Here is an 11,797-nt window from a genome sequence, read left to right as displayed (position 1 = left end):
AGTAAATTCCTCTTACACTCAAAGGCTAATGTCCCCCTAAAATGAAGAATCAACAAGGTCTCAGCTCAAGTTTAATCAAACTACAGAAGACTGAAAGTGATACCCTACTACTATACACATCAGTTTGCCTGCCCCATAATACAGCTCAGGCCATTCCCTCCAGAGGAAGAAAGGCTGGCCTCCCCAACCCCTGCAGGAAAGGCCTGTCCTGTCCCACACCACATCTGGGCTGAGTGCAAGGTCTTGTGTTTTAAGCATAACAGTAGTACAAAAGAGGTTTTGTTCTCATGGCCACCTACTGCAGCCTGGCCCTAAAATGGCCCAGTGCTCACTTCTGCTTAGAGAAATATTCTTTGCTCTTCTGGACATCAGGCTTGATGGTATCACTGCCAGGCTTCCAGCCAGCTGGGCACACTGCAAGAGAAAGGGTACTAATTAATAACCCGATCAGTGGTGAGCTCCACCCTCCCAAGGACAATTGGATGCCTCAAAACCAAATCTGAGCCCTAAAGAGTTTCAACATTCAGGCACCAGGAAGCCCACCCTGCAGTCTGAGATCACTCAGCCTTTTAGTACAAAACTATAAATATGTAATTTAATCCTCACCAGAAACCTAATTACTATGATACCTAATTTGTTCACAGAGTAACTGAAATTTAAAGAAATTAAGTAACAGCTTCAACTTTATACTTTGTTCTAAAAATAATCTGTCTAAAGCATGTACGGCAAAATATTACGATTTTGTTAACGGTAGTAGGTAAATGGGTATTCATATGTTCTCTGTAATTTTATGTATGCTTCAAAAATGCACCTTTTGAAAAATAAGCTTAAATGCTCTTCAACAGATGGTGCTGGAACAGCTGGATTTCCACATGTAAAACAACGAAATTGGACATCTATTCATACCATACACAAAAAATATACTCGCAAATGGATCAACAGCCTACATATGAGCTAAAACCGTAAACTCTTTGAAGAAAACACAGGGTGGTCAAACTTCATGACCTTAGATTTGGAAATGTACTCTTAGATATGATACTGAAAACACAAACAACAGTAAAAAACATAAGGTAAATTGGACTTGATTGACATTAAGGACTTCTGTAGATTAAAGGACATTATGAAGTGAGTGAAGACAACCCACAGAATGGGAAAAAATATTTATAAATCCTATCTGATAAGGGATTAATAGCCAAAATTGAAATCCAGAACTCCCACAGTTCAACAGATAACCCAATTCAAAAGTGGGCAAAGGACTTGAAAAAAGACATATCTCCAAAGATATACAAATGGTCAAATAAACATATGAAAATATGCCATCACTAGTCAAAACTACAATGAGATATCACTTCACATCCCCTAGGATGGCTATAGTTTAACAAAAAAAAAAAAGGAAAGTAAATGTTGGGAAGGATGTAAAGAACCCTTGGTATTGCTGCTGGGAATGTAAAATGGTGCATGTGCTGTGGAAAACAGTTTGGCAGTTCCTCAAGAATCTAAACATAGAATTACCATGTGACCCAGCAATTCTACTCCTATATATAGCCTCAAAGTAACTGGAAACAAGGATTCAGACACCAGTTCACCAATATTTTAGCAATATTATTCACAATAGCCAAAAGGTGCAAACAACCTGTTAACCTGTTAACGGATGGATAGACCTAACATTTTGTGTGTGTGTGTGTGTGTGTGTGTGTGTGTGTATCAGAATATTATTCAGCCTTTAAAAAGAATAATGTTCTGATGCATACTACAGCCTGGATAAACCTTGAAAACATTATGCTAGGTGAAAGAAACCAAATACAAATGGATAAATACTGTATGATTTCACTCACATGAAATACCTAGAATAGGCAAATTCATAGACACAGAAAGTAGAAGTTACCAAAGGCTGGAGGGAAAGGGGAATGCTAAGTTATTGCTTCATGGTTACTACTGCCTGTTTGGGATGATGAAAAAGAGAAACAGTGGTGACAGATGTACACCACTGTGAATGTAATTAATGCCACTGAATTATACACTTAAAAAGGTAAATTATATATAACCACAATAAAAATTGATTAAAAAAAAACCTTAAGTGACTTGCCCCCATACCCAAAAAAATATAAGCTAACAAATGACAAAGCTAGGACTGTGTAAACCCTAACACTAAGCTGCTTCTTCCCTCTAGCAGCCCTTCAGAGATCTGAAAGCAGCAAGCAGTTTGCCTTCTCGGTGTTCCTAACTCTGCCAAACAAGAATGCCGGAAATAAGGGGCAGGACCTCCACAACAGGTCCTGCTTGTTTCACTAAGTAACTGCCTGCTATACCCTGGTAAGCAAAAGGTCCAAGTTTGAATCTTTCGCACACTTTATGCAGAAAAGCATAACCTTGCAACCTTTCCAACGATCCTAAGTTAGCAGTGCTCCTTGGGCAAACCTGAGGAAAGTGAGGCAAGGGAACCAATCTCTGATTTTCCACTCTATTTGCTGTTTAGTCTTCTAGGAAGCATGTAGTCAGCAAAGTCCAGTAATGGAGCAGCAAAAATCTCACTTGCTCAGGTGAGAGAGGGGAAGCCCCTTTCAGTCCAAGGATGTCACAGCCTCAGATGTCAGACACTGCAAACAGCAGTCTGGGAACAAGTTATGGATGGAACAAGCACTAAATGGCAAACCCAACTGCTTTACAAAATCTCCATTTGATTGTTACACAGTCATTGGCTTTAGTGGCACCAAAGGATTAGAACGCAGGTCCTAAACATAAACAAGCTTCCAAGAATAAAAAGCAACATAAAAGCAGAGACCAGACCCAGAGCCACCCCATAGTTTGCCAGCAAGGAAACCAAAGATTCTTCTGTCCAGAAATACAAATGATACAAAGATAGGAGGAATAATGAACCAGAAAGAAGGACCTTGACAATTTAGTCTCCTTGGCACTAAAGCCTCTTGGCACTTAAGACTGTACCAATAATTAATGACAGGACAGAAAGATCCACACTTGGATGTTTCACTCATACCCAACAGTGCTGGTTTTTCAGGATCAATATGGAGCCCAGAAGAACTGGCTGAGTCCCACATTTACCAGCTTTCAAGTGCAGCTGAAGTACCACAACTCTCGCCAACACAGAAGGCCCTAAACAATGACTTTTTCAGCATTTTAAATTACCTAAGAAAAGGAGGGCTTTGAATTTGGATCCCAGTTCCACCATTAACTATGAATATATGCCGTGTTTAAATATTGGTTTATTTGTCCTTAAAAATAAGAACATAGGATTTTTTCAGTAAAAAATTTCTCTGTGGTATTTGTCAGTGCCACCCTTCTCTCTGCTAAAATGTAATGTAGTTTACTTAAAGACTGCTCCCCTGCAAAAAAGTGTAAAATTCAAGATCAAAAAAAATTTTTAGGTAAAAATAGGAACATAGGATATACAAACATAAGGTCATTATGTTGTACACCTGAAAATAATATAATGTTACATGTCAATTATATATCTCAGTTTTAAAAATAGGAATGCAGGGTTATTTGTCAAATAAACAACACATGACAGCACCTCATATAGACTGCTTGGTTGGTATTTACATGCTCTCAAGTGGGAACTATCATATTATAAGCCATAAAAGGCTGCGCACAGAAAGCTGTGCCTGTTCTAATGGGATGGGAAGCAGCAGAGAACAAGAGTGTGAGGAAGCAAGCTTCAGAGTCATGAAAGCTTGGGTTCAAGAGTCTATGCAAGGTCCTAGCAAAGTCCAGTAAAGGGCCGACTTGGCCACTCCACAGCGCCTTCCGTCTTTGTACTGAACTTCATTCTCCACCAGAGGGCAGTCTCAGCAGCTGTCTGCTCCTTTAATCCAGAGTAAAGCCCACACATGCTTCTGCAAATGGTGCCTTCTGATTCCCATTACCTATTAGCCTTCCACTCTAGTCAAGCTAGCACTTTTGGGTCCCCCAAACAAACACCACTAATCCAGACTCTTAACTTCCACCTCCTTTAACTCACAAGGTCAGAGCTGAAATGAGCCTTAGAGAGCTAGTCGGAACTACTTATTTTCTAGAGAAAGAAAATGAGATGTAATAAGACAAGAAATTTGTCCAAGTCCACCTGTGCACTTGATATCAGTAGCACTTGATCACAACCATCTTACCCTCAATCATATTAAGCTGGGGTGGGGGTGGGGTTCAAGATCCCCTCCCCCTACATACCCAGCACCTGCAGCAGACGGAGGAGCTGAGTTCTTAAAACTCAACCCAGTTGGGATAAGGTTATCTCATTCCAACAACAACTACACTGGGCGGAGGTGGGGAGCTGTCAGAAGCTACAGCCTTATAAACTCAAAGGCTGGGAGCAAGTAGTTCAGGACTTTACCAAAACACTACAATGAGAGAATATATAAGGAGAGAAGGGCTAGAGCAGTAAGAAAGACCTGCACTCTAGCAAATGCTAGATAAAAACCGTAAATTAAATCTACTCGGTCATGTTCAGACTCACAAAAACATCGTCTTTCATCCTGAAACTTCTAACGAAGAACCTTGGTATTTCATCTCAAACCCTTCAGCCCTAACCCCTCCTTCCTTAAAAAAATTTTTATATTGAGCATATATATAGTTTGGTATTTGTTGATTGTAAGTCTTACAAATACAACCACACTGCACCAACAGAATGGATTTTTAAAAGATAAAAATATATTAACTGTTTCTACCTACTGTCTTTGGATAAGTTATCTTAGTCCTATTTTCATTTCCATTTTCCAAAACTGGTTCGACATTACCCCAATGAAACAAATATGGTCTACAGGGATTAAGCTCTCCCCCCAGTAAATACTTGTCAAGAGCGGCATGGTTCATGTCTAGGTGTGATTCCCAGCCTTTTGTTTTGCCCTTAACACACCTATGGGATCCTCCTATACTCTTTTAATCAATTGAATCTGCAGCAGTGAGCGATACTAAATAATCAGGGGAGAAGCTGGGAATATGCGGTTGGAACAAGAAGCCTTTATATTCTCCTCCCCAGGCTTTTCCACTGCCCCACCCCCACAACCCACTATAATCTAGAGATGGCAACTTCTTCAAGAGACATAATCACCCTTTTCTTATCTGGTAGACTTTGTTCCTCCCATCTTTCCCACTCCGCTGTCCTGTCACGAGGCAGACTGACTTACCTTCCCCATGTTTGTCAGTAAACTGGAAGGCCTGAACTAGTCTCAGTGTCTCATCCACAGAACGGCCAACAGGAAGGTCATTTATGGTGATCTGTCGAAGGATACCTTTATCATCAATAATAAAAAGGCCCCTGGAAAAAAGTATTAAAGGTTTGAGAGAGACAGTACAGTTTTAGAAACTGCTTTCTTAGAATAGAGAAGAAATGGAAATAGGCTGGTCTCCCACACTTGCACTGGCCTTCCCCTTAGGCCCAGCATAAAAGAATGAAATGAAACCATCATGCCATACACCTTAAACTTACACAGTGATGTCTATCAATTATTTCTCAATACAACAGGAAAAAAAAATGAAATGAGAAAAAAGACTCCACAGATCAGGGCTCTACCTTTCAAATAAAAGGTCCTCAGCCAGTCAGATAATTCTCCTGATGACTGTCAGCCCCCCAGCAGGTATATACCTGAATGAGATGCCTTCATCAGCCTTTAAGACCCCATAGTCCTGAGCAATGGTGCGCTTGGGGTCTGATATCAAGGGAATGTTCATGGGTCCCAGTCCTCCTTGTTTCCTGGGTGTGTTGATCCTACAGCAAAAAGCACACATACAATCACATTCATTCAAACTCTTGTGTAGCAAAAGCATTAACTATAACTATTCCTTCTCCTGTCCAACATTCCTAATCTAACTCCCTGGAAAACTTCAAACTTTTTCCAGCAGTAAAATAACGGGCTGAGGACAGTTAAGGTCACCAGGGTACACTCAGCTGTAATCCAAGCTGCTTTTCCTCTGCTGCCAGGCGGTAAGAACAAGAGAAATCAGAGCATTTGTACTCCTTCTATGAGGAGCCAGAAATCAATACTTGAGAAAGTCTATTGCCAAAGCCTCCCAGTCCCAGTTGCTGCTTAATTTAAAAGTCCAGGGCTTCCCTGGTGGCGCAGTGGTTGAGAGTCCGCCTGCCAATGCAGGGGACACGGGTTCGTGCCCCGGTTGGGGAAGATACCACATGCCGCGGAGCGGCTGGGCCCGTGAGCCATGGCCGCTGAGCCTGCGCGTCCAGAGCCTGTGCTCCGCAATGGGAGAGGCCACAACAGTGAGAGGCCCGCCTACCGCAAAAAAAAAAAAAAAAAAAGTCCATATGCCTGGACTTCCCTGGTGGTACAGTGGTTAAGACTCTGCGCTTCCACTGCAGGGGGCACAGGTTCCATCCCTGGTCGGGGAATTAAGATCCCACATGCCACACAGTGCAGCCAAAAAAAATAATAATAGTAATAATTAAAAAAAAGAAAAACAAAAGAACTCCACACCAAATGGACCAAGAGGTTTACCATGCCAGGTGACAGAAGTGAGAATCCACAGAAGCACCGATCACTTGGCAGTTGAGTTTCTTAAATTCTTCTGCCCTATCACTGAAAGCAATGATTTCCGTGGGGCACACAAAGGTGAAGTCAAGAGGGTAAAAGAAGAACACAACGTATTTTCCTGGGAGGAAAAAAAAAGCCCAAGTTAGCCTTTGAAACAGACTTCCTGGGACTTCCCTGGTGGCACAGTGGTTAAGAATCCACCTGCCAATGCAGGGGACACGGGTTTGAGCCCTGGTCTGGGAAGATCCCTTATGCCGCAGAGCAACTAAGCCCATGTGCCACAACTACTCAAGCCCGCATGCCTAGAGCCCGTGCTTGGCAACAAGAGAAGCCCCCACTCTCTGCAACTAGAGAAAGCCCATGTGCAGCAACGAAAACCCAACGCAGCCATAGATAAGTAAATAAATGTATTAAAAAAAAAGAAAAGAATCAGACTTCCTTGCCTTATAGAGAATGTAAACCTGAAGACATTCTCCTAGGGAAAAAAGAAGCCTTTTTAAGTTGATGGCAGACACATTTGTTAAAATGCCAAGATGCTCAACAGAGAAGACTCCTTGCAGCTGTCAGAACCTCTTCCACAAGAAAAAGTTCTTCCAGTTTCCATGCTTTATTTTCCTGCCTCCATGTTAGCTGCCAACTACAGATAAACACTGTTCCGTCTAATTTTGATCTTTGGACAGTTAAAATCAGCACAAACACCAAGTCCTCCAGTGAAGAAAAAAAGCAAAGATGCAATTATCTACTGGACAGTCTAATGCCAATGCTTATATAATCAGTGCCCAGAAAGAGCTGAATTGCTGCATTCTCTGCTGCAAGGCAATAAGACCAACAAGAGAAAGTCAGAACCTCTGCAGCTCTTCCACAAGGAACCACAGTAATGCGATGGATAAGATTTGTTTATTTATTTATTTAGGCTGCATGGGGTCTTCCTTGCAGTGTGCACGGGCTTCACTCTAGCTGTAGTGTGCAGGCTCTGTAGTTGTGGCGAATGGGCTTAGGTTGCCCTGCAGCATGCCCGCGGCATGTGGGATCTTAGTTTCCCGACTGGGGATTGAACCCACGTCCCCTGCACTGGAAGGGGGACTCAACCACTGGACCACCAGGGAAGTCTCTGATGGCTAAGGTTTAAGTGATCACCTGAATAACCACAGACATGTTTCAAACAAGCCTGACAGGACAAGCAAAGAAACAATTTATAAGGCAAAAGTTCCAAAAATTCTCCTGGTAGGTAACAGAATTTCTAGTTGCAATTTTATGAAACTCATTCTGACTACCAATTGGAAGTATTCTAGATCTTCAACCTGAGGGCAGCTTCTCACTATACCTAATGGGCTGAGCTATTTGGAACAATTCCAAATATTCACTTATTTCCAGATAGCAACAATGTTTGAAAGTCAAAAACAAGCAGGTCCTTTTGACATTCACTTTGAAAGCCAAAATCACTATAAACACACTCACCTAAACAACCTTCCTCAGCGGCTTTGCCTAACAAGCTACAGCAGGTCAAGCCCTGGAGGGCACACAATAGCTCTTCCTAAACCTCATCTCATGCCTTTGCCCTTGGGCCAGGGTTACCTCCCTATGGTGCTATACTTACCTTGTTTGCCAGGAGGAGCTTCTCTCCATAGGGCCCCACTTATCTGCTCTCATTCCAACCAATATGTGTAATTTGTTAAGAAACCTAGTCACAGGTTCTACCCAAAAGCTGACACTAGGAACCGACTGTTACACCACCAAGAAAGGTATACTTAACACCTGAGTTTCAGGTTTGCATTCTAAGGAATTTGTATTTTCAATTGTCCCAGAAGACCCTGCTGCTCCATGACTGCAAAGTAAAAAGAGCCTCATTAGAACTTGCTAGGTGTCTACTTGAAACTATTTAACAGAAAGGAGTTATTCTAATTGTGACATCAATTTTTCTCTGGGGGCAAAACAGTCAAGGGAATGTGCCTAAGCCCTCTGCCTAATACAGCAATCATGACACACATATTTCTTAAACTGAACTGAATATACAGTCTCACAGTTCCAAAGACTTTAGCTCTGAGACTTTAAATTGTTGAAGGCCTTTTATAACACGATAATGAGAATATCTCCCATAATATAACTGAGGAGCAATACTGGGAAAATAATAAAGATGTATGTCCAGACATAATGAAACACATGCTTTCTCCAGAAGCAGTTTGGACTTAGGATATCTACCCTATGTTCACTGATGATAATCACCACTTCAATTCAATGGGAAGACAAAGCCTCTTACCCTAAAGACACAGGAGATATAAAAATCATTTTAAAATCAAATATGACAAGAGATACAGAAAATGAACAAGCCATCCCTAGATTGTAACATAATTCCACATTAATGAACCTAACTACTCTTACCTTTGTAGTCAGATAGGCTGATATCTTTGAACTGACCATCTGGCATTACAGCAGTTGCTTTGAACTGGGGGGCATGGTGCCCAATTTTGGCATGTCCTGAAGACATATTGTGATCAGCTGGAAAAGATAAGAGGAAGTCAATTAGAAACAAGCCTTACTTTTCTAGATAACCAGCAACTTTCATCTACTTAGAGAATTAGCTGTAGAAAGTGTCCAGTGATGCTGAGCATACAATAACATTTATTTGTATTTATTTATTTGCCTGTGCCGGGTCTTCGTTGCAGAGTGAGGGATCTTTAGTTGCGGCACGCAGGATCTTTAGTTGCAGTACACAGGATCCTTAGTTGTGGCACGCAGGATCTAGTTGCTTGACCAGGGATCAAACCCGGGCCCCCTGCATTGGGAGTGTGGAGTCTTAACCATTGGACCACCAGGGAAGTTCCTACATTAACTTTTTTTTTTTTTTTTTTTTTTTTTTTGCGGTACGTGGGCCTCTCACTGTTGTAGCCTCTCCCATTGCGGAGCACAGGCTCCGGACGCACAGGCTCAGCAGCCATGGCTCACGGGCCCAGCCGCTCCACGGCATGTGGGATCTTCCCAGACCGGGGCACGAACCCGTGTCCCCTGCATCGGCAGGCGGACTCTCAACCACTGCGCCACCAGGGAAGCCCTAACTTTTATAATAGTAAGAAGCATGAACCAAGCTTTCCAACTTTCCAAACAAAAATATTACACACCTCTGAATCTCAGCTCTGTTTTCATTTTTTTTGTATTGTGCATTTGAAGTTTATTTTTTTTTATTTATTTTATTTTTTTTGCGGTACGCGGGCCTGTCACCGCTGTGGCCTCTCCCGTTGCAGAGCACAGGCTCCGGACGAGCAGGCTCCGCGGCATGTGGGATCCTCCCGAACCGGGGCACAAACCCGTGTCCCCTGCATCGGCAGGCAGCCTCTCAACCACTGCGCCACCAGGGAAGCCCCCGAAGTTTATTTTTGTTTTTATTTTTTTACCTTTTATTGGAGTACAGTTGATTTACAATGTTATGTTTTCATTTTAAAATGGAAATTTCTTTATCAATTGGAGTAAACTCTTACTGTTCCTGAACCATCATTCGTACAATTACATTTTCTTCTGTATTTTCATTACACACACGCAGAGAGAGAAAGAGGTGGAAACTCTCAAACCTGGACGCAAATGCACAATGCCATAAACACTGAGCACCTGCCTCCCAGAAGCTGCCATGCTGCCCTTTCCCTGGACTGCACCTCCATCTGCCTTCAGAATGTGGTAAGCACACTTTGACCTTTCTCCAGATAGATTTGCCCAAGACAGCACACACCCTAAAGCCAATCCAACTTTTTCAGGACACAAGACCAAGATTTATGGCATCGCCTCTATTTCAAAATTCTAGGTGTTATATTTAAGGCCCAGAAGTCCTTTCAAAAGTGGGTTTCTTACCTCGGGGCCAAGATCCTGGGGCAGTAATAAGTAGAACAAGAGTCAATTTATTGCCAAAGAGTAATGTTACACTGGATTCACCCAGGTCAAGACCAAAATAAGAAGTTAAGATTTAACCCAGTAAGCCATCAGTTTGAAAGCGCCAAGAAACTAACTTTTCAAGTCCCAAGTTCTTGGTTCATAATACCACAACCAAAAGAAACGTTGTAAGCATCGATTGACACAATCTTTTTACTGCTTAACACCTTTAATAGCAAACCAAAAAACCAACCAGCAAGGCACAAAGCAACTTGGCAACCAAACACTGGATGTGACCCTAACATAAATGGCTTTCTTGTCCAAACCTGATTTTCCAGGGGGCCCCCACGACCACTAAAGCACAACCAATGGTGGGGAATGGGAAGCTGCTGGACTTCCAGTCGGTGTGTCCCCTTCAGGAAATCTCCCCTTGAACTTCCCTGGAGGAAGCCACTCCCCAAAAACTCACTTCAGGTACTCTCCCTGCCACTCCCATCATCACCCCCCACCCTAGCACTTAAGAAAGCACCAGCAGATGAGTGCGCAGTCTTCACCGAGGGCATTTAGGATCACCACAAACCCATTCTGCAGATAGAGAACTAAAGACGGAAAACGGAATCTTAGTATCTGAAGCTCCACTGCTAGTCACAGCTCAGGACCGAGAACAGCCTTTCCCCCTAATACACGACGGACAGACGAGTATCCTCAGTTTCTAATCAGTTTGCAGATCCACTCTAGAACCTTCCCCCACACACACCCGCAGGAAACCCCATCACGACCAAGCCATGCCGAGCAATCAGCGCCCTCTACTTTGGTTGCCGGGGGAAGAGGATACTCAAGCCGCCGTTAGCCTCGGGTTTCAACCACGTCCCCGCACCCACAAGGGGGTCCAACGTGAGGGCCACCTCGCCCGGCCACCTTCTCCGTCAGAGAACCCCAGTTGAGCTAGGCAGGCTCCGGGGAGGGGGAGGGGGAGGAGGAGGAGGAGGAAGAGGAAGAGGAGGAGGAGGAGAAGGAGGAAGAGGAGGAGGAGGAGAAGGAGGAAAAGGCGACGAGTGGGGCACGGGGCCATGCGGTCCGCAGAGGCCGCGCTGCCCATATACTCACCACTCCTCACGAGGCACAAAGGACAGTCAGGAAGCACACACGCAAACCATGCGCGGGGCGCCGGCTTTTATATCCTGTAAGGCTCTCGCGAGAGTCAGGGCTGGCCAGGGGCGCGGGCGGAGGAGAGGGAAGGGGGGGGAATCTGGCCCGAGCACCGCCCCGACCCAGCGCGCCCCGCCAGTATGACTCAGCGCTTTCCCTCGCTGGGGGCGGCCTCGCGGACTACCAATCCCCCCCGCGCCGCCGAGGTTTGAGGCGTTCTTTTGATCACTTCCAAACCCGAACGCCTCCGCCTTGCCCTTAAGGCCTGAACCAGAGTAAGGGTCCTAGCTGCTGCCCAC

At 43.8% G+C, this 11,797-nt stretch overlaps 1 protein-coding gene across 1 annotated transcript; it reads right to left on the bottom strand.

Moving 5' to 3' along the window:
• Positions 1-58: 58 nt before the first annotated feature.
• On the bottom strand, positions 59-11,533 carry PRDX1 (peroxiredoxin 1). Its single transcript, XM_081226336.1, has 6 exons — positions 11,457-11,533; positions 8,874-8,990; positions 6,459-6,612; positions 5,594-5,716; positions 5,136-5,266; positions 59-414 (listed from the first exon to the last, which is right to left on the bottom strand). Exons 2-6 carry the CDS (start codon positions 8,977-8,979, stop codon positions 329-331), a joined length of 600 nt encoding a protein of 199 aa, XP_081082462.1. The 5' UTR covers positions 8,980-8,990; positions 11,457-11,533; the 3' UTR covers positions 59-328.
• Positions 11,534-11,797: the final 264 nt, after the last annotated feature.

The sequence above is a fragment of the Mesoplodon bidens genome, assembly GCF_964165515.1.
Source record: "Mesoplodon bidens genome assembly, chromosome: 2".
NCBI lineage: Eukaryota > Metazoa > Chordata > Mammalia > Artiodactyla > Ziphiidae > Mesoplodon > Mesoplodon bidens.
This window is presented reverse-complemented; position numbering and strand designations above follow the sequence as displayed.

Bases quoted from the DNA above. Each gene is read 5' to 3' on its own strand.
- PRDX1 (XM_081226336.1), bottom strand. From the start codon at position 8,979: ATGTCTTCAGGACATGCCAAAATTGGGCACCATGCCCCCCAGTTCAAA. The intron at 6,613-8,873 runs GTAAGAGTAGTT...TTTTCCTCCCAG, and splicing joins CAGCCTATCTGACTACAAAG to GAAAATACGTTGTGTTCTTC. The intron at 5,717-6,458 runs GTAAACCTCTTG...TTTTTGCTGTAG, and splicing joins CACTTCTGTCACCTGGCATG to GATCAACACACCCAGGAAAC.